General features: G+C 31.0%; 4 protein-coding genes across 8 annotated transcripts in view; 2 read left to right on the top strand and 2 right to left on the bottom strand.

Moving 5' to 3' along the window:
* The window catches only part of LOC138179097 (MAP/microtubule affinity-regulating kinase 3), a 54414-nt gene extending 45531 nt beyond the window's left edge, over positions 1–8883 (top strand). The window contains exons 1-10 of one of the 3 annotated variants that reach the window (XM_069111547.1): positions 643–904; positions 2354–2558; positions 2645–2791; positions 2865–3185; positions 3265–3388; positions 3470–3684; positions 3800–3945; positions 4507–5051; positions 5129–5547; positions 6404–8883. In XM_069111547.1, coding sequence (XP_068967648.1) covers positions 2433–2558; positions 2645–2791; positions 2865–3185; positions 3265–3388; positions 3470–3684; positions 3800–3945; positions 4507–5051; positions 5129–5547; positions 6404–6538 — 2178 coding nt within the window. In that variant the 5' untranslated portion in view covers positions 643–904; positions 2354–2432 and the 3' untranslated portion in view covers positions 6539–8883. Of the gene's footprint in view, positions 1–642; positions 905–2353; positions 2559–2644; positions 2792–2864; positions 3186–3264; positions 3389–3469; positions 3685–3799; positions 3946–4506; positions 5052–5128; positions 5548–6403 lie in introns of those variants that run through there. The other 2 variants (XM_069111549.1, XM_069111548.1) reach the window with 2 other exon arrangements.
* Positions 8884–8891: 8 nt separating this feature from the next.
* Positions 8892–10246, bottom strand: mRpL41 (mitochondrial ribosomal protein L41). Of its 2 annotated transcripts, none has more exons than XM_069111554.1 (3): positions 9819–10246; positions 9420–9689; positions 8892–9304 (listed from the first exon to the last, which is right to left on the bottom strand). In XM_069111554.1, exons 2-3 carry the CDS (start codon positions 9577–9579, stop codon positions 8955–8957), a joined length of 510 nt encoding a protein of 169 aa, XP_068967655.1. In that variant the 5' UTR covers positions 9580–9689; positions 9819–10246; the 3' UTR covers positions 8892–8954. The 2 variants fall into 2 exon arrangements, with proteins under 2 accessions (XP_068967655.1, XP_068967654.1); XM_069111553.1 differs by having other exon boundaries at positions 9420–9623.
* A 3343-nt stretch (positions 10247–13589) lies between these two features.
* Snx17 (sorting nexin 17) lies at positions 13590–17532 on the top strand. Its single transcript, XM_069112143.1, has 9 exons — positions 13590–14726; positions 14967–15331; positions 15399–15764; positions 15846–15936; positions 16011–16261; positions 16435–16641; positions 16708–16896; positions 16965–17060; positions 17129–17532. The coding sequence occupies exons 2-9, from the start codon at positions 15272–15274 to the stop codon at positions 17318–17320; spliced, it is 1452 nt and encodes a 483-aa protein (XP_068968244.1). The 5' UTR covers positions 13590–14726; positions 14967–15271; the 3' UTR covers positions 17321–17532.
* A 247-nt stretch (positions 17533–17779) lies between these two features.
* hpo (serine/threonine-protein kinase hippo) lies at positions 17780–22801 on the bottom strand. Of its 2 annotated transcripts, none has more exons than XM_069112141.1 (10): positions 22586–22801; positions 22008–22088; positions 21729–21909; positions 21426–21653; positions 21019–21337; positions 20810–20943; positions 20537–20699; positions 20377–20468; positions 20101–20295; positions 17780–19960 (listed from the first exon to the last, which is right to left on the bottom strand). In XM_069112141.1, the coding sequence occupies exons 1-10, from the start codon at positions 22597–22599 to the stop codon at positions 19781–19783; spliced, it is 1587 nt and encodes a 528-aa protein (XP_068968242.1). In that variant the 5' UTR covers positions 22600–22801; the 3' UTR covers positions 17780–19780. The 2 variants fall into 2 exon arrangements, with proteins under 2 accessions (XP_068968242.1, XP_068968243.1); XM_069112142.1 differs by having other exon boundaries at positions 17780–19939; positions 22586–22800.
* Between the last annotated feature and the right edge of the window lie 766 nt (positions 22802–23567).

The following is a 23567-nucleotide window of genomic DNA, read 5'->3' as shown; positions in this document are numbered from 1 at the left end:
AATACCAAAAACCCTTTATAGGAATTAACGATGCATCAGCTCCTACGTCAAGTAATCATATTCTACTTTCTCCCGCAAGCGAACTACCGCGAATTTCGTTGGGACGACGGATCGAATTGTGTTGGCGGTGTGCACGTAATCGCTTGGTTGGCATTTATCAACGAAAAAGGAATCATTCGAGGAAAAACCAGAAAGAAAGACAAAGAGAGAAGTCAGCAACTAGCCGACCACGTGGTGGTACACGAACTATTTGGCTTGCAATTACACCCAGGAACAATTAACGATGAGCCGATAGTAGCACGTACGTTGACGTCAATTGTCGAAGATAACGTGTATGCGCGCGTGCACGTCTCCTGTAACAGTGCTAGTGTAGGAGACATGGTAGGGGAAAAACGACGATACGCAAAAATAGTAGTAGGGGAACGGTAGATAGTGTTAGTATTCGCTAAGAACGGAATGGTGGGGGTAAACGACGATACGCAAGAGTGGTGGGGTGACAGTACGTAGTGGTAGTGTTCGCTAAGAATGGTGTGATGAAGGAAAGGGTATACGGAGGGGGTTGGAAGCGAGCAATGACGAAGAGTAAAGAGTGGGAGAAAGAGAGAGAGAGTGACGAGGCCGGCGACTCTAGCATAGCAGGGGGGTAGCAATATGGCCGTCGGTCAGTCGGTATCGAACCGCCGCATTACGCGAAGCTCCTACGACCCTCGTCGTAGGACCGCCGCCGCTTTAAAACGAGATTTCGGAATCTCGTGAACGTGAAGGACGATTTTTGTACCGATGGCATCGGGTTTCCGGCCTTACGCACCCATCGAGGTCGGCAACGCCAGCGCGACATTTTCGCTTCAAAAACGGTTCTACCGGTTCGAAACGTGTACCCGGTAATTCGGGCCAGGATCGAATTGTAAGTAACGAGCACTTGTCCAATCAGTAAATGTTATCTGGGTTCTCTCTGTTGTCGTGCTCGTAGAAAAACCAACGTATAGATCGATGGAATGAGTTGTAGACTTTTTAATGTTCTTTGCACGGCTTTTTCTTTCATCTACGTGCTCATTTTTTTTTCTTTTATCGTCTTATCGAGGACTATCGACGGGTATCGATCCTGGACCAGTCGATAGGCAAGAGGTCGTTGTCGATCCATGACGTCAGTTCAGAATACCTATTGTACTTGTTGCAGGAAGCTTTTACACTTTTGTGAGGATGCTTCTTTTGTAAAGGCCTTCCTCGGCTTTTTTAGTAGTTTTTCACGGAATAACGATGTCGTTCTTGCTTATACACTGCGGGTGCGAGCGCAACGCTCTCCGTTGAAAATGTTCGTTTTCGATCAACACGAATTATAATGAAATTTCTTATCTCTTCTTTAACTTTCCGCTTCCTATATACACTACATGTATAACGGAATTCTACATACTATCTATTGTTAGAAAGAAACGTTGTTGTTTTGAATAAATTGTCCGAGAAAATATAAAACAACTATTTGGAAAGATTTTTAAGTTGCGATTAATGAATATCACACAGAAAAAATGTTTTTTTCTCGGACTTTATAGGGAAACAGTCTCAGTACACTGTCTATTAATCTTATATTAGCAACAATGTGTATTTATTTGTTTTTTGAATTAAATTTGAAACCCATACAGGAAATGATAAATTCATATTTGTTAATTTACTGAATTTTACATCCTTTGGTAGCTAAATGAAAGTATCTTAATACAGATTGGTTAACAAAATGTATAAAGTGATAAATTCAATGATACGTGTCTTTTAAAAATAGATGATCTTGAAAGTAAAAGCAGGTGTTTTCCAAAAACAATTTTTTTTTAAGAAATATATAATATTTATTAGTATATTTTATTAATTTATAATAGTTCATGATAACTAATGCTATTAACATTTCTTAAATGTGCAAAAGGCTGACAAAGACATATTTAATCCCAAAATCAAATGCAGTTGATGTGAAATTGGTTGACAACATATTGAATTTAAAAGTTGCTCTTCTATAAAATCTTGTAATGTATGTCATCTGTGATCATGTTCATATATACCTTTGCTATCCCCTTGAACATTTCAAAAACATTACTACCTGTAACATTAATTGTGTCAGTGGTTTGTATAATACATTGTGCCGATGATTTGTATAATACATTGGCATGTATTACCTATTTTTGCAACTCATATGTCTAGACTTAACAAATCATTCCAATTCATTGTATTATATTAATCCATTTGTTTTTAACTATCAAGTAACGTAAAAATTAGAAAATGGATTTATCATGTTTCATCATTTTTTATTTATGTTTATCATGTCTCATGTAATCTTCAAATACTTAAATGCATCTTTTCTTCTTGTTTTCAGTGATTTCAAACTTGTACAATAGGATTAAAAGAATACAATCATTTGAAATTGTTTGTTGGTAATAAATTTTTTAATAAAAATGGATTCTGGAGTGAGTCAAGGGAAGAAACAAATTCGTGTTGGATTTTATGATATTGAAGGCACCATTGGCAAAGGAAATTTTGCAGTGGTAAAACTAGCTAGACATCGTATTACCAAGACAGAGGTAAATATGCTTTATCACAACATATGCTTGTTGACATTACCTGTGCTATCTTTCTTATTTAAAAGTTCAACATTCTTTCTTCTTAGGTGGCTATTAAAATAATTGACAAAACACAATTGGATCCTACCAATCTTGAAAAAGTTTATAGAGAAGTAGAAATAATGAAGCAATTAGAACATCCACACATTGTCAAATTATATCAAGTAATGGAAACAAAAAATATGATATATATGGTATGTTTCAGTGATTTCTTTTATAAAGTTTGAAAATTTCAGAAGATAATAGAAAGTTTTATATTTCTGTTAGGTGTGTGAATATGCAAGCAAGGGTGAAATATTTGACTATATTGCAAGATATGGAAGAATGGGAGAACCCAGAGCTCGGGCAACATTTGCTCAAATACTTTCTGCGGTTGAATACTGCCATGCAACGGGTGTAGCACATCGTGATCTCAAAGCTGAAAATTTACTCTTAGATGCTCAGATGAATGTTAAAATTGCTGATTTTGGCTTTAGTAATAGATTTTCACCTGGAGAGAGACTAAGTACATGGTGTGGTAGTCCTCCTTATGCAGCACCAGAAGTTTTTCGAGGAAAACATTATGCTGGTCCTGAAATTGATGTGTGGGTAAGCAAGTTATATATATTTATGTAATATACAATTTGTAGTGCAAATAGTTTATGACATTATGTTTTTATTATTGCAGAGTTTAGGTGTTGTATTATATGTACTAGTATGTGGAGCACTGCCCTTTGATGGATCTACCCTCCAATCTTTAAGAGATCGTGTTTTGAGTGGAAGATTTAGAATTCCATATTTTATGAGTACAGGTATTTTTTGCAGCTTAGAACAAAATTTTGAATATTTAATTTAATGCTGCCTATGATAAAACTGTTATTCTTTTATTATAGATTGTGAAAGCTTAATACGTAAAATGTTAGTTCTGGAACCTGCAAAACGATATACCATTCCACAAATAAAGAGACATCGCTGGATGGCTGGATCAGCAGACACTATTTGTTCAATGATTATAACAAGATCATCATCTTCATCCATCCAAGAACCAAATGAACAAATACTTCGACTTATGCATAGTTTAGGCATAGACATCACGCGAACCAGAGAGGTATTTTTAATATATATATTTTTTTATTTATAAAATACTTTAATATATAATATTATAGAAAAAATATTTCAATAATAATTTATATTTTCTAAAGTAAAGTATTTACTTCTTTCAGTCATTGAGGAATAGTAGCTATGATCATCATGCTGCTATTTATTTCCTATTATTGGAAAGGCTGAAGCAACACCGTGTCACCAGCACAGCAAACAATACTTGCTGGCCGAGCGTTGCAAGAACAAAAGATGACAAATTCAAATCAAGGTATATTTATTGAATTATTAATATTGTTTTAACTATTAGTTTTTATAATAATTTTTATTATAAGATTTTCCTTAGATAACGATTTTCTTGTCTTCCAATCCTGCCCGTCGAAAAAGTTGGTAAAGAATCGAATTTTAATCATATAATTTTTATTTACAGCGATAGCTTAGTGGGACGTTGATCTTTATTGACGGTGATGCATGTATTGAAGATTTTGTCAGGACAGGTTGGATTGGAAGTGCTTTGCTGTCACTTTATTTTTGGTAATTCTTTCATTTTATTTCATTGCTTTCCTTTTATTTTGAGTTGTACGTAGATTCCTATCAGTGAATATACATATGTTTGCTTTGTTTTTATATCGACATATTATATAATTTTCGTTATATATATTTTTATGTCCTTATATATGTTGATAAAAATAAGAATGATGCAGCACATAGAAGAAACAAAAGTCCAGTACAAAAATCTTCACGATTAATACTTGTCCATTCATCACTACAAAAGCTTTTACCGAATAATTAGAGTATTGTAGGCGAATTTCCATTATATATTTGTTTCTAGAACAAGAGAAGACGCAACTCGCGGTGGAAAAAGATTTAGTTCAACTAGTTCTTCGACTGATGAAGGATGCTGTAGTGCAGAAGGTGAATTAGAGGAAGGTCCAAGTGGTGATGAATTGAGAGAAGCTCAAATTAAACTCGAGGAACATAGACTAGGCCTAGATCATGATATCAGTCAACGAATTGACAGTCAAATAGTTAATCGAAGATTAAGTGATTACCAACAGCATTTTGATACCCCACTTATGGATTCTATTGATCCTCCTAGTCGAACGACATTGTTTATTGCGGGTGGTAGTGGTAGTTCATCATCCGAGCTTTTTGAATCTAGTTTTGATTCTGGTTGCCCACCAGACTACTCAGGGGCAAATTCATTTACAAGTAGCTTGCCCTCTTGCACGCCTCCACCACCTATGAGCCCATCGCCAATTAGCGGTAGAATATCTAGAGTTTCTCAAGGTCGTAGAGCTTCAGATGGTGGACCTAGATTATTATTTTGTCAACAAGGTGGAGGGGACAGACCGACAAAGCAGCGAAGTATTCAAGGTACTGAATTACAAAGATATTTCATTTGTAAAGACTTTTCGTCACATGGTCGTGACAAATATGTTTTGTTTTCATAGACTCTGGTAAGGCTAGAGGCCATTTAGATCTTGTTCATTTGAGACCACCATCTACGCCACCAGAAAATCAAACACAGTTTAAAATTCGTGGCGACTCCAGTACACAGCTACAGCTGTTAGTGCAGCAGCGTATGTTGCAACAAAAACGAAACTTATATCATAGACATAGAGGTGGAGGCAGTCCTACTCCAATACCAGTATCAACAAGTACCACGAGTAGACGCGCTGACCACGTACCGAGACAAGACAGTTATAAACTAGCTCAAAGAACACAGATCTTACCACCTTTATCTCAGGGACATGTTGATAGAGACTTTGATAGAGAAAGAAAACGAGATGAAGAAAGATGGAAAAGTCTACCATCTCGACTTGCAGCAGATTGTCAGTTAGCAGAAAGGACACTGCTGTGGAGCCAACAGGTAATTCTATAAATAGAAATTTAAAAAATCGTTTGGGTTGAACTGTCCAATAAAAAAAGTTATCGAGTCGGAATAAAAGAACGCAAAATAACTTGTTGGTATCTGTCCAACGATCCATGACGTCATTGTTCTTTTGGAATAAATTTAAATCGTGCCAAAATTGCGTACCTATATTCGAACTCAAACAGAGTATTATGTTACCTGTTCCTTTCATAATGTTAACATTGTTGTGAGCGTGCATCATGTTCACAACGATGAATTGATGTAAATATTATTAGTATTGTTTATATTAGCGATTAGACGTTACTTGTGATACGAAAGCACAATTATTTGTGTTAGATGCAAATAAACAATTATTTTTATTTAATTTGGCAATTTATTGTTCACTCTAATTTGCCTTACTTCGTGCATGTACGAACCCTTAATTAAACATCAGTGTACAGTTAACAAAAAAGTTCATATTTGTTTAAGAAACGTTTGGACTACTGTTATTATATGAATTACCATATATGCATTATTAATTGTTGTTATGCAAAAATGAAATTTTATTTTGATAACTGTGCAATACAATTTTAAATAGTTACTTACTTGCCTGTGTTAAATACACAAACAATAACACGACATATGCACTAGTACATAATTTAACAACAATGCAATGTAAAAAACATATATTAGCACAAATGCGATTGAAAAACCCATAAACAATGCAGTGTTAAACACCTAAACATTAAGCTTGGAAGATGCATATATCATTTGTAGCACCTTTCCCTTATTTGGCTTCCTAGATTTTATTTCTTAACATTCTGTAATGAAGATATTGAACACAAAAATGACACAAAATGTAAATAATTTAAAGAAGAAAATATATCAGGTGGGCCTCAGTGGAGGAGCATCATATTTGCCACCTGGCAGTGTAGGTGGCTTCTTGTGGCCCACTGGAAGCAACCCTCATTCAACCATCTTCGAAAACGTTGGAGATCCAATGGAATAAACATCTAATCCTGTTGTATTTTTAGTATTGGAGATTTTGAGTCTGAAAGACTAGATTAGATACAAAAAATACAATAAGCAGTATTGCCTTCCTAGTCTTTCCATATCAGTATTTTCATTTATATAATTATGTATTTTATTATATATATTTTAAGTATTCAAGGAGAATATTGTATAAATTTCATTGTAGAACTGTTTCCTCCGTGATATTCTAGCTTTCATACACAAAATCTTTAATTAAATGGAAGGTACATGTTACTAAATGTCAAAGATTTCTTGTTAATTAAATTCGGTTTTGCAATCAATATGCTTTGAGCAGCATAATTTATCACATATCTTTATACATTCATACACTTCATTCATTAAAAAATTATACATATATCACACACACATACACACACACAAAATAAAAAATGTAAACATTGTTAAAAATCTTTGTCATGTAGTAGCATGTGCGCCTGCCTTATTAACTGGCTGATTTTATCAGTCAAATATATCCAATTATGTCATAGACTGATAATTAACAAGAGAAAACACCAATCGAGTTTATATTCATGAGCAAGTGGCATATGTCTTGCTTTACAACGACTATGTTTAATTGGAAGTACAACATGTATACGCGTGCATATTTTAATGATAATTAACGAAGAATGCTTTTGATGTGCTTCCTGAATACATTTCGGTAAATTATCATATAATGATGACAATGTATAATCTGTACGCGTCTGTTATTTTCATCGTATTATGACGCAATAGAATCAGAAGATAGTATACAAAGCAAACTTAAAATTAATTTATGCATTTTATAACTTCCATACGAAAATTTTAGACAACTGAGAGTTAGCTAAGATATTTAGTCCAGATTAAAATTTGGAAAACGAAGTAAGAAGAATCAGTGCTCAAATACGAAAACAAACTATAAATATGTTATAACATGAAATAGAGACACAATAATCTTCACTTCACAGAAACACTTGAGATAAACTTTATTTAGAACTGTGAGTGCAAGAACTATGCCACTTATGCTTTTCTATGCAATTTATTGAAGAGTGGAGTTAATAAAATGAGAGAGCAAGAGAAAAGGAGAGAAAGAAACCATGTTAAAGTTTTTTGTTACACATTTTTATTGATAACTATTCTAATAATATTGTACAAAACTACGTGTTTCATCATTCCACTCTTCATTATGATCGTTATAGAAAATTAAGAAATAATAAAAACAATAAATAGTGATAAATAGTAGCTGCTGTTTAAAGAAGTAAAAAAAGTGCTGCATTCTGTAAAGATGTTTAAATAAAATTGTTGTATATATAATATTTAACAAAATGACTGTTTACATTTTGAATTATACGTTTTTTATGTATTTTCATTTTCTGCATAAAATGCAAATTGTATCAATAGTTATCGATACAACATTTTGCATAAATGTAAGTACAAAGTTATCATTTTACTCCGAATGGAAAACAAATAGTTTTGCTTTACGAGCTTTTTGCACGGTTATTATTAAGTGGAAAGGAAAGGAATCGATAATAACTTCAACATGTTTGTACATTTTGATACGAATACAGCACTTTTTAAAAGCAAATATATATTAGGTTCTAGTAGTCTAGTCAGTAGGAAGCAATACCGGCCGCGCACAACTGACAACGACTTTAATATTCAAATTTTCCGCCATTTTTTACCCAACAAAAACAATCAAACTTCGCTCAAAAAAATCTTTTGATAAGTAAAAAGATAGCTGTTAAGTTAGCATAATCATGCGAGATCTTGTTCTGGCATATTGTTCCCGAAATAACATTCCGAAAACTGTTTTAGAGGAACTCAGGAATTGAAAATCAGTTTTGGCATTGTTGCATTTTTCCATCCATGTCTTTTTTGTAATTATAGAAATTTGAGATTGCATGAAACAGACATCATCTATAAACGTGTATCGTTGATTTACTAGTTAATAAATTTGTTTTATTGAAGTATCATTGAATTTTGTAAAATCATTTTTGTTAGCAGTAAAAGAATTTACAAAAGGTTACATGATATGAAATTATTATTTGGCAATATACTGTCCAGCTAACACATACACGTAAAGTAATTGTTTACCATTAATTAATATGGTGTTAAAAAATATTAGAACATGATCTAATTACACAAATCTAATGGAAACGTGCAATACATTCCACTCATAATTGAAATAGGTCGTTTTTGTACTTGCAATAAATTAATATTTTGTACCAAATTAATATCTGATTTCTTTAAAGTTATGTATGATGGTAAATAATTACTGTTTATAAATTACAAAACTGTCAACAAATGTATACATTGTGCGTATGAGCATATTGAATAAAATATTATGCAAACTATAAAACTAAAGTTCTTTTATTTATATTTATTCTAGTTCCCTTAATTTACATTTGTTATAATGTTTAAGACTTTTTTGGACGTTCTACATCCATTTGGAAAATATCTGTACCAGTCATTTCAGCCCGAATCCTAGCTTCTTCAGGTGTCAATGCTTCATATTCATTGGGATTTAATGGTTCACCATCTGGGTTTAATTGACCCTCTTTAAAATCTTTCTTAATTTTATCAGCATACACTAAATCAAATAAATCTTTAGCAGTATATTCACGTTTTTCAACATCTGTAACTTTATAAGAGACATATGGCTTTAAATGAAAATTTTCCAGGGAAGGAACAATAAGCTCCGGTATCATTTCTGGTATGTTAACCCAACGATTGTTTACCCATTTCCCCGTTATCTTTACACCTCTCCCTGAAAATATTTGTTAATTATCATACGTTTACCATTGCGATTATTAAAGAATGCACATAGAAGATATTTTTATACTTGTTATTGTATATCATATACAAAGATCAAAATTACATACTATCAATAGGAATATCGTAGTTTGGATCCTTGGCTCGTGCTTGTTTATATGCACGACTACCTCGCTTATTGAATAGCTGTATCATACGAAAATTTCGTTTACCATGACATGACGCTGATGTTGAAATTTGTCGAGTTACAACCATAAACGTAGATGCCATTTTATTTTTTTTACAAGAAAAAAATTTGATTCGTATACAAAATTCTAAAACAATGATCAACTTTTTTTACACATTCCTTATCCCTTGGATGGAGAAACAGAAATTATGACCTAAAATTATAGGTTATATTTTGTTTTAATTATTTGATACTTAAAGATATGAAATATTTCTTATTCGATTAACATTATAATTTCACTATGTTAATGTATCATAAATGTACGAAACAATTCTAAACTCACTTTTGTTCATAATATTTGAAACGAAAGTTTAAACAAGATAGTCCAGCTAACTGGGACTACCTAAGTATCTGCCATACTTATTGTTGAATGAAATACCTTCTTAGGATAAAGTTATACTATTTCAAGAACTACATGTAACAGTAGAAATAGTTTCCTCGTGATAATTTTTTTACAGTATTTCATTGTCATCGGCATTTTGTTAAATAAGATAAAATATATTTATTATTGTTGGCAAAGATGGCAAAATTAAAAAATCGACATTTTTCTGCTCGTAGACAAATTTTTTTAACGTTTGAGGGCTCGAATGAAAGTTTAGAACCCAAAGAAATAGTTAAAATTATTTTTGTCCAAATATTCTTCCTAGTTTCTTAATTATAAGTAAGTTTTAAAAATCGCCCAATCTACAGACAGCGAGACACTGCAACCACCTAGCGGTGAAAAATAAAATTAATTAAGTCTAAGTCTAATGTAAAGTTTATCTTGATAACTGCAGAAATAAAAAGGATACTAACAAGTATCATTGCACACTGTCGATTTGACTTGTATACTATTCCTGTAGCTAAAATAATGGAGCGTTTGAATGATATTACAAATCCGTTTAGATGTTAATTGTACCGTTAAGTAGTCAACCTTACTTTAACATATGAGATCATTATATTAAGTTGTTGACAAAATAATTTCGTTCTTTCTATTCACATGTCGTTAGTTGTACCGTTAGGTAGCCAAGACATCTTAACATATGGAAATTTTTTATTTCATTAGCTTATCAAATAGCTGGAATCATTATCTCTGCTTTCTTAGATTCTGTTAGTCCAATATGTGATGAAGAAAGAAAATTAAATACACATATTTATAAAGCATATTAAAGTCATTGAAGATATTAAATTAATTGCTTTTTTTATTAATAAAAACCACTCGCCTATTACTTTGTCCATAAATAATATGTACTGAATAAAATAATCCTGAAGATATTAAACCATGAATTATTATTGTGTAATATCCTCCAATTGTTTCTAGCTTGATAATAACGCCTATTTTCAACAGTGCAACAAATATTGTTATGCCTAGTAGGTCAAGATTACTACGAAATAATGTAAAGGAATTAAGTTTTTTGCATTGTAATTTAAAATGAAACATCAATATACTGTTATTCTTTATGTATTACTATTTGTTCGTCTTCAAATACAAATATATTACAATTTGCATGTTGTAAGATATGGTGCATTTTCGGGATACCGATTCGTTTGTACATGGCTGTGATTGAATATATACTTTCGCAATCCCGAAATGTAACCTTATGTAGCATGCAGTCGGATATATTCGGGATACATACTCAATACTCAATACATAATCATACACCCTTACATACTAAATGATTTACTCAGGTAGTACAATTATACTACCCTGAGTACCTGAGTAAAAATATACCTAAGTACTCAGGTAGTATCTAATTGTTGAGAACTATCCCGTCATTACCGAGTCTCGAGTTACGGAGTATTGTTCATATAGCTGTCTCCGAAGGACACGCGGACTTAAAATTATAAACTTTAAAACGAGTACAAAAATTAGAAAAACATGCCGCGTATAAAGTGTCTGTTAACAGTAAACGATAATTCTAACACGAATATTGAATGTTCGTTGCAACATGTGCAAAAATTAGAAGAAGAATGTGCCGCGTATAAAGTGTCCGTGAACAGTGAACGATAATCTTAACACGAGTACTGAATATTCGTTGCAACATGTGCAAAAATTAGAAGAAGAACGTGCCGCGTATAAAGTGTCCGTGAACAGTGAACGATAATCTTAACACGAGTACTGAATATTCGTTGCAACATGTGGAAAAATTAGAAGAAGAACGTGCCGCGAATAAGGTGTCCGTGAACAATGAACGATTAGTTGGTTTGTTAGGGGATGGTATCGAGCGTAGTGGAAAATCCAAGAGATTAAAGATCGAATAAAGGAAAATTCTAGGTAAGCGCATATTTTATTTATATAACACTTTATAATAACGCTTACCGATATTTCTATAGCGGTAGTGCGATTCAAGGATATTACCTTAAAAAATGAATTACACTTCCTATCCGACGTCTACGCCCCCTACAATGTAATCATTAGTAGGTCTTGGTCAACGCAAATTGCATCACCAGTGTGTTGGAGTGTTGCCTGCCAAAGGGGCAGCTTAAACCAGCGGAGAAATTAAGAGTCTTTAAATGATTTTAATCTTTAATTGTCGGGATTATTTAATTTCAGAGATTTTAGACAATGGTGTTGACAGAAAGAAAATAACTGGCGAATTAAAAATCGTTCTTAAAGAGGATAAGATAATCACTTACCGTCTGCATCGATTATTATCGATTGAGCGCAAAAGAATTTTTGGAGGATGGTATTATAGGCAAAAGCGTTTTACCATACCCGAGTAAGATAATGCTTGTCAAAAAGAAAAATATTTAAAATAGAATGATTAAAAAAAGATTTCTTATATCATTTCATATTTTTTCTGCGTGCTTCCATCAATCAATTCAAATAATCGATTATAATCCGTAACACATTTTGGTTTCCTAATCATTTCTTTTGTGCGATAATGAATTTTTATGTCAACAAATTCTTGAGTGTGAAAACATTGTACACTTTCTTTTTGTTACACAATTTCATGGCTATCAGATGATTTCAATTTATAGGGCTTGCCGGTTATTTTCGTAAATTTGTACCTGCATTACCAAGCTTACAGAAAACGACGAACCGTGAGCCTGGGGCACCGAACAGAGGAAACACGGAAATATGTAAAATTGCTATTATAATAACCGTTACTTGTGATATTCGATCCTGCTAAAAAAACTAAATTATATAGAAAAGCGAGCTCGATAGGCTACGAGGTTATTCTGTTTCAAAAGATGCACGGAAAGCAACGAGTATTTACATATTCAATCGGGGGACAACGATGGAGAAGTCCAAGTACCAATCGTATAAGCTCGAAACAATACCGATACTTGATCGATATTGACGCTCAAGGCATACTGGATCTTTAATTATGTTTTTTGTCTTTACAAATATATTGTTATTTTATGAATTTGGACCTAAATTAATATATGCTACCAGAAAGAAGCTGAGTACCCCATAGTTTTAATTCTTTCACGGTATAGGTACTGCACCATACGGCCAAGTACCGAATTTCACTAAAATTAGCATGTACAAGAACCTATAAAATTAGGGATCTACCCTGTTTGGTTGTAGTTACTAGCATAGACAAGCACCTATTAAGTTCCACACTATAAGAACCTTGTACTGTTCTACGGTAAAGTGCATACCTACTTTTCTATCCCAGATAATTAGTAATAAAACTCTTTAGCCAATTATCATCTGTTTCATTACCTTCTATTAAGGCATCATGTCCACTCCCTATGTGACCTAGAATACTAGAGTTCTTCACAAGAACTGCAATGATATATGTGTGACGTATAACCCGATGTAGTCACTAACGACCTCCTATTATTACGCAATTAATACGATTATAAATAAGCAACACAAACGAACAATTCCCAGGACTTGAACTATAACTGTAAATTATTTATTACGGTAGTATAAACTACCTGTTTGATCTTGAATCAGAGAAAAAGGGACAGGATTTGAAAATCGGAAACGAAAAAACAAATCAATGTTCTAGTGCCAATCAAGCTGAAAAAAAACAGATTTCCGGAATTTGGCATTAAAAAAACCAAGTTGGTAACTCTGTATTATGGAGCACTACCAGATTAAAGGAAAATGGCGGATCAAAATACACCCATTGCCACTCTAATCTCCTCATCGCATCTACATATCAATGTAATCAAATAATGTTGTCTTTACTGGCCGTATGCGGAGAGACGTAAAACGAGTGACATAACCGACGTAGGGGTAGAATGACAATAGGGGAATGTGGAAAATTTTTCCTGGCAACCCTGAATCGCCTCCATGTTTTAAAAGAACCTTTACCGAACTTTACTGCATCAGTTTATGATAGCAGAGAGGAAATAGCCATTAAGAGAATAAAATAACATAAGTATTTGAAACCCTTTGAAATTCCTAGAAATGATGTTATTTTCTAAAAAAATCCGAGAGTAAAACACTTGTCGGCCAAAATAGCGACTTTATATTAGGAAAATGTAATAGCATAGATGACATAATTTCGGCGAGTCTTGGAAATTACGTCATATTCCAAGAATTTTTCAAAACCGGAATTAAAACCGAATTGATTAACCATTTCCCGATCTCATTTTTCAATTTTTTGTGAGTTTTTGTGGGGTTGTGCAATCAAAAATTGTAAAATGTTGCTCAACTATTCTGACTTATTGAAACTCTTTCTAAATATATTCTATATAATCTTTTTCCAGTAAATAATCTCATATTTTATTGCATTATATCATCATTTCCAAAAAGATCCTTGCTACTGGTTACTGCTGACTACTTGTGGTATCCTGATGTTTTTGTCCTCAAAGTAGCTTTTTCTGTAATCAATACGGAAAAGGAGCAATATTTTTTCTATTATTTGATTAAACTTTAAAGCTATTTTCATGTTTTATCGTCTCTAGCCTTCGATGATCGTAAGTACGAATGCAAATTTCTGTTCTCGTCGTGCATGTGCACGTTTTTCCCACCAAGAGCACCAGAGAAAAAATGTGTCTATAGTTCGGCCGTTGTCAGCTAGAGGCTCGTATTCTTAGTGCGCATTTTTTAACATTGCATCTGTGATCTCGCTATTCATCTCTGATCATTTTAATACATACATATGTACATATCAATGGATTGTATTATTAATCATCGTAATATTTATATTAACGTAATCATTAAAAAATGCATCAGTGTTAATCGTTAGAAATATAGTTGTTGAGTGGGTGTAAAACGAATACGCCTATCATAAATAATGATAGAAAAGTAAGTAGACAATACGAAAATATTTCATATAATTAATAATTGAGTAATTATTGCCAATTGAAATAATATAAAAGTGAAATCATATTATGTATGTATAATTTAAGCTATTTAATATATATGAATTTGAGTTTAAATTATTGCAATATCTGTTAATTTATTATATGATAACATATATTGAAATATATTTGAATCCTTACTTAATCTATTTTCCTTGTATTTTATTATTATTTTATTTTCCAGATGGAGTAATATTTGGGAATATATATATATATGCATTTCTAAACTCAACTACATTTTGATTGTATATAATGTGGAATTTTTTATGTAGATATTTTTGTACATTTTGGATTATCTATTTACATATGCTGATTTTATTAAAAGTTTTTCTTAAATAACATCTGTGTATATCTATATACAAAGACATAGAATATAAATTGCTCATATAAATTATAATTTATTATAAATTTATTATATCATATTGTTCAATATACAATGTATCTTAATTATAAAAAAAATACAAGGCATTGATAATATATTTTATAAAAATGCATTTTTCTATACCAGATACACAAGAATTTATTGATGCAACTGATAATACATATGTGGTAAATATATCTGTTATATTATGTATATTACTGTATATTAATATATTTTCTTTATTTTCAATCCCAGGGTTACAACATTCATATAAATGGACTATTTCATTGTACTGTGAGATATAAACAACTACACAGTCTCCATGAACAGTTGGCTAGAAATTTAGATATATCTCTCCCAGCATTTCCCCCTAAAAAATTTTTTCCTTTAACAACAAATCAGCAAGAAGAGCGGCGTCTTTCTTTGGAAAAATATATTCAAACAATTGGACAAAATCCAGTTGTTAATAATTCTGGAATGTTAAATGGATTTTTGTTAAATGCTCAGCAAGAAACTATTGGAGGCCCATCTAATAATGAATTTATGGACATTTTTCTTATGAATGGTTGTAAAATAACAATAAATGTTTCTACAGGGGATCATTCTGGTAGTGTTTTAGAGGTAACTTTTGTTGTATGAATATTCATACCATATATAGTATATATAAACTAGAAATATGAATTAACATTTTTTATCCAACAGAAAGTATACAAGAGCCTTAGACTACCTGAAGAATATTATTCATATTTTGTATTATTTATTGTTGCTCACGATGAAGCAAATAGTGTTCATTGTAGGTATATCCTTATCATAATATTTCATACATGATTAATGAATAAATTACTTTTTACGCATTATTTTTTTTAGTACTACGAAAATTGCAAAACTTTGAGTCCCCATTTATAACTATTAAACATCTACACGTTATAGGAAGTAAAGTTATACTTGGAAAAAATTATTGGGATGTGGGCTATGATTTGAAAATAATGGATAATGAGGTGGCAATGAATTTATTATATATTCAAGCAGTTGCGGAAATTAATTGGGGATGGATTCCCATTACAGATGAACTAAGAAACAAGCTAACAGTCTTAAAAAAGCATGGAAAGAAAAAAGAAGTATATTTATCTATATATATATATTACGTTACTTGTGTATATATGTATATATATATAATATGTATAATATATATATATATATATATATATATACATATATACACAAGTAACGTAATAAACTATATGAAGAAATTGTCAATAACTAATATCAAATTTAAATGTTATTATTTTAGTATCTGGACATAGTACGTACTTCAAAGTATTATGGATATATTCATTTTGCTCCATGTTTTTGTGATTATCCTCAACCAGATTCAAAAGTATTAGTAGCCATAGGTAGAAATGAATTAAATTTGCGTATATTAAATGATGGAGAACAATGCGAAGAAGTATTTAAAGTCTCACGAATGCGTTGTTGGCGTATAACTACTTTGCAAAATGTAAATTGTAAAAAAAAAAACGTATTTTAACATTGCGACGCGTGTTTTAATTTGTTCTAATTTCAGGGATCTGAAAGGGGAGGAGAAGAAAGTGATGAGTTTAGTTTAGAATTATCATTTGAATATTTAATAGCTAAAAATCAATTACAATGGGTTACAGTTACTTCAGAACAAGCTATCTTAATGTCTGTATGCTTGCAAGCTATGATTGATGAATTATTATCAAAGACTGTTGATAGTAATAATAAGGCTCAGGTTAATTAAAAATGCTATTTATTGCTAAGAAGCAAAGTCATTTGTATTAAATACTAATTTGTTTATAGGAGGTGTCTCAAAAATCCTGGATTTATGTTATGAGAAATGGCCAGAGTATTACAGTGGGATCAAGCTCTAATGAAGAATCTGAAGAAAGTAAAAAGGTATGATAGGTTAATAATATCTGTATTTTATTTATTAATATTTTTTATATCGTTGGGTTCTATTTTAGAATCGTTGTATTAAACAACCTTCTAAATCAGAACCAATTATGAAGAAACTTGCTGACAGATTATCAGCAGTAAAAATAAAAAAATCTAGTGATGTTAGAAGTAACATAAGTAGCAAGGTTCAAGGAAAACAAACATTGGAATATGATATGGAAAATAATGCATTTCGCATGATCGATGATGACGACTTATGAATATATAAACTGGAACTGTGAAATGAAAAATACATTATAAATATCTCGAAAAATATCAAATTTTTAAAATCATATTAATCCATATTTTCGCTACTTTTATTTTTAACCCTTAAATGATGTAAAATATAAAACTTAGATATCAATAGATTTGTAACAGTTTTTTTGTATGATATATAAATATATTGTTGATAATAAACAATTTTTTAAATTAATGCAAATATTTAATGAAATAAATAAACAGAACTAAAATAAATTATAGTATATATAATACTTTATTATTGTTCAAATCATATATGTAAAAGGCAGTGTCTTATATTAACATTTGTATTTCATTTTGCTTTATTTTAAATGAAAATTAATATCTGTTATTTTAATACTAAATGGGAGTAATTCATAGGTTATGCTGCATAATGAGATTATAATTCTAACTAGATAGGTAATTATTTGTTTGAAAGACAATTTTCTGCCTTCAGTCTGTATATTTTGCCCAAACATATAGAGAATGGTACAATTCATAAGAAAGGTGTAAAATTAGAATGACTTCCTAAACAAATAATTATAAACTGTAATATAAAATGGTAGTATTTTTCTAATATGAAAAGTAAACAGATTCACTATTGTCCTATGAAATAGACTTCTACATGTGTACATTATATTCATAAATATTATAGATCTCTATTTCATGGACTATTTAAGTTTTCATAGAAAAAAATTTTTATCGCATTTTTTTAGTGTTGGATAATAGATAAATATATGGAAATGCATAACTATTTTTTACAATATTACTTCCACATGTTTTTTTGCATTTTAATAATACAAGTGGAAGATGAACATAGAAAATTTGTCACTACAAACATATTTATGTTCTATCAAATGTGTAATTCTGTACGAGTAAAATTTATTTGTTTCTGTTAGAATATTGCAACACGCTATATATTGTATGTCGCAGTGAATGGTGCGCACTATTTTTTTCTCGAACAGTAGAGACATTTTTTTTAAAGAACATAACTTAGTTAGTCATCTGCTTTTCTTATTAATGGTGAAACTCAATACTATTGTTTTAATAATCTTGCATGTCATGGTAGGGCCATATAAAGACTAGATATAATTAATTAATATTTGTATCTTTTTCGACCATAATGTGCATATCTTCTATATCAAAAATATGTTGTTATTCTGTATTGTTACTTTCTAAATAAACAGAAAAGTCAGTTCTGGCTATAGCATTTAAGTATTATAAATCTATTTCCGCTACTTGTAAAATAGCCCAACGTCAGCAAAGAATTACTCCACTATATCATAGTATTCTCAACGATACGTACACGCGTTATTGTTATTGTGGTATGACCTATAAAATGTGTATTGAAAGCTTTATCAGTACAAGAAATAATGATATGCTGTTTGAAAATTCTAAATATGGTAATGATTTAAAAGATATGTTTTAAAAGAATAAAAATTTTACATAAAGCTAAAAAGTATAAGTCTTGCCATTGCGACTATCTCAACAATTTAAATTACTGACTTAACAAATTATTCAAATATCAAGATACGTTCTAATACGGAAGACTAATTTCGTAAGTTAATTCGTCAAGTATTTCTTCACATTGAAATATTATCATTCTCATCGTAATCTTGCATGGTACAATGATACTACTACAAAATTTCCAATTTGTATTCACAAAACTTTAAAATCATTCCGTAACTTAATTATATCAATAGATAAACGCGTAATATACCTATGGCAGTTAAGGAGGAATAAATTCTTCAATATGTTCTAAGTTGTTCACTTATCTGAAACTGCTTCAAGTAAACAATACATTAGCATATAGGACTACATATATAAATATATTTTCGGGATAACTTCCATGCATATATTTCGTATGAGTGATGATACTGATAATATAATATTATCGATAAAATAAATGGCATAATACGTGACTAGCGTAAGATGAAAACCGAATACCAATTTCACATGGACGCTCATCTAGTTTCTTTTTACATCAAAAACAAAGTTGCAAACATGGCATAATTATCTTCATTTGTTTTTTTAATATTTTAGTTTTAATTCCTAAAAAAAAAGATGTTGAAGAAATTTTATAATATTTCTATAAGATATTCATAATAACAGTATATATGTAAACATAATGATAAAAAATTAAGTATAATTACTTGTTCACCTAAATCATGTATAATAATTTACATTGGTGACGTGAGGCTATTGGCTAGTATTACTCGTACTTGATTCCCAAGGAGATAAACATTGTTTTAAACATTGTCAAGAAGAAAATATTTTTAATCGTTATTAATCATCGTTTTTCAGGTAGATATTTAGTTAGTAAACAATGTTGTTCTCTTTGATGAAACTAAGAACGAGATGAATAAAATCTATTCATTTATACAACTGTACACCCTTTATCTATCATCATCACACTTATTTGCATAAAAAAAGTAACCAAACTGTTAGAAGTTCTGCTGACGTTTTCGCTTGGTATCCATAGCGTCAAGAATCGGTTGTCTCTTCGTTTGGTACCTTCTTCTCAGCTCATCAATTTCTCTTTCCATTTCCGCATCCAGATTAGCCATTCGTTGCTGTAGTTCCTCGTATGAGAGAAACTTCAGCTGCAGGATATGGTTGTTTATCTATATTCAAGTTCTTTTTAATGATGCCTAAAGTGGCACTATATTGATCGACTTTAAGTTAAAAAAATACTAAAAGTACTGGGAAAGTTCTTAATCTACTTTCAACCTTCTGTGAGAATTTGCAAGTGTCTATTACTTACGAAGTCGAAATCACGTTCGGTGAAGACATTTTGGAACTTGGATATGTTATTATGAGGTTGTTCTTGTACAGGGTGAGAAATTTGGTTAAGTTGTAATTGTAGGTGACTTTGAAACCTCTGAGATTCTGTAGGGCTTCGTAATTCTAATTTATTTTCATTATCTTGATTGTGTACCCCAAGTATTTGTCCATTTCCCTAAAGATTAAGAAATTAATTTCGTGCATGTACATTTTACATAATATAATCATCAACTATAACACGTTTATTATTTTATACCTTTCCTATTTCAGGTGCTTCTTTCTTATCAAAATGATCTAAAAATAGTGGCCGGTATTTTTTTCCGGATTCCACTGACCCTGTATTGTGTCCTATGAATAAACGATATTTGTTACTTTCCTTTTTAATGTTTCGTCGTTTCATTACATTACGTGCTTACGTTTCATAGTAGCTTCGGTATCGGTGTCACTATTAATAACCATTGTTCCCAAATCTAACATTGCTGAAACAAGTGTACCCGTATCTGGAAGATCATGACTCGGTACTAAAGTTCCTGTGTCTTCTGGCAGAGGTTTCATTGTTCCACTACAGTCTTCTTCATCCTTACAATAGACATCAAATGTTTATTATTAACATTAATACACATACATACACACACACACGCGAGCGCGCGCGCATACATAGCATTCATAATAAATCTCAATATAAGTACCGAATCTTCTGCCTGATTTTGATTTTTAATTGCCACATTATTTATAACATGAGCACGATGTACACTTTGTTTTTCTCGTATTTCATGAGCTTCTGCGATCATCTGACTCAGAATACTTGGTTGCTTGGCATTGCCTGTAATAAAATATCTTATTGAATAATACATGCAAGAAAACTAGAGCAAATTTGTTTCACTATCATAGATTTTACCTATAAATTCATGATTTAGCAACTCAGTTGCAGTAGCTCTTTCTTCTGGATTTTTAACAAGGCACCCACTGACAAAATCTATAAATTCAGGACTCCATTGATCAGGTTCTCTAAAGCTAGGTGGTGGTTTAGTTGGAATCATAAATATTGCTCTCATTGGATGTATATCACCATATGGCGGCTTGCCTTCTGCCATTTCTAAAGCAGTTATACCAAGAGACCATATGTCTGCGACACAATCATATCCAATTTCCTGTATTACTTCTGGAGCCATCCAAAATGGAGTTCCTATAACTGTATTACGTTTTGCCATTGTATCCTAAAAGAAATTTTCAAAATTAATTCCTACTTTGATCAATAAAATGATTTATTACATATAGCGATAAATATTATGTTTTATAGCTTACAGTTAATTGTCCTGCTACTCCAAAATCAGCTAATTTTGCATGCCCTTCATTATTGAGTAAAATATTTCCTGCTTTAATGTCTCTATGTATTTTTCTTCTCAAATGGAGATATTCTAAACCTTTTAAGGTATCACTGAGAATCGTTGCTATTTCATCTTCTTGAAGGGTCTTCTTCCTTAACCTCATAATATCACTAACAGATCCAGCTCCACAATATTCCATTACAATCTATGAAACCATATCTTGATTATATACAAGCAAGGAATGAATAAAAAATATTATTTATTATATTATCAATGTTACCCATAAATCAGTGTTTTTAAAGTAACTTCCATAATATTTAACAACATATGGAGAATCACACTGTTGCATGATAGAAATTTCTTTTATGATTTCTTGTAAATCTGTATCAACAGGGACTTGTTTAATAGCAAGTACCTGTCCACTTTCCTTATGTAATGCTTTGTAAACTGATCCATAGGATCTATATGAACAAAACATAAAACAAACACTATAAAAACAATTACATAAAAAAAGATTTCATTAAAGATTAAATGCCATTTTATATCTTTATCCACTTACCCTTCTCCCAACTTGCATATTATATCAAATACTTCTTCAGGTTGTCTGGTTAAACTTTCTTCAGACAGTTTTTTTAATTCACTAAAAAAAGAAATTGTAATACCTGATCAAAGATAAATATGATACTTGCACATAATATGTGAAAATATACAAAGAAATAATACCTGGATTTTTTTTTAGTTTCATTACATGCAATTTGCATTTTTTTTTTAAACAAGGTATTTATAAGATAAGTGACATGCTACATGTAAATGCGTTATTTCTATTAAAATCGAACTATAAGTGCATTAGATAAGCAGGTTTGTCGGTTATAAAACAAATTAAAAGACGCGCAGAACTAATATTTTCTAGATTTATTAAGAAAAGCTGAAATAACTTTAAATATAATAAATAATATGAATAAATTGATAATGCAGGTTAACAAAGAAACAAAGAATCGATACTGTACAATTGTTTCATATAACAAGTGAAACGCGCTAAAAATCGAAAGACGATTCCTTCTAGCTACATATAACTTCCATCCATAAATTTGTAAAGTTCTGCAAGTTTAAAAACATGAAGTAAAAACAATTAAATACCTCTTCGAAGACATTTTTGCTTTTCGTGTCAACGAGTTCTTACTTGAATAAAAACACGTTCAATATTTACACAAATAACTTAACGTGGATAAAACAGATATCATTCCGGTTGTAAAAACATAGTCAATTTAAAATAGAAGTGTTACATTTTTGTCAATAAATTAAAGTAACCACACAACCGAAATATCGAAACCATCGACCATATAATATTCTAGATAGCAGAACTGAAATGTCTTAATCTAGGTGGATTGATTAAGCTTACTACTATTACTTATTATTTTAAGCATGACAAAGGAACAAGTAGAAATAGAAATAGAAGGGAATAGGAACAAAACTTTTACTTTGAACCAACTAAATGTTACATTTTCAATAAAAGAAGCTGTTGAAGTAAATTATATTTTTTAAAAGTTCCAAATAAGCGATGACCAATCATCGTGTAGCTGCATGTATACATTCGTAAATGGCACTTCCCTGAATATTGTAATTATATCTTCAGTATGAGATTACCGATGAGGAAATATGATTTTGGAAGGGTACTTGAAAATGTGTTTCTCATACTCCACTCTACTCAATTGATCTTGGTACTCTTCATATAATAAAGTTAAATTTAGTGTTTAAATAAAAAAGAGCAAAAAGAAGGTTAGATCTCACAAGCATCAAGAAAATTCAAATGGTATCGATGTATGGTTTTCTTATTTTATCGAACTTTAAACATTTAACGAGGGAGGATCGTTTAATGAAGGCTTAAAATGTATGGTCATTTTAAAAAGTTATCGAAGGTAGCATATGTACAAATTTATTAATCGCATAATAACATCGTTAAAGTCTTTTGATTCTTTTGTGATTGTTTTCTTCGAATTTATTAAAAAGTGATGAAGCAATACTGTCTTCGCACGAAGGTAGTTTTATTTTCGTATTTGGTCGTTTAGCGGTAAACAACATTATTGTATCAAACTGGCGATAAACTTTCGAAAAGAGCGCC

This window comes from Bombus flavifrons, chromosome 4, assembly GCF_040668555.2.
Source record: "Bombus flavifrons isolate JBK064 chromosome 4, iyBomFlav1_principal, whole genome shotgun sequence".
Taxonomy (NCBI): Eukaryota; Metazoa; Arthropoda; class Insecta; order Hymenoptera; family Apidae; genus Bombus; species Bombus flavifrons.
Note: the sequence above shows the minus strand (reverse complement) of the source record. Positions and strands in the feature narration are given on the sequence as shown.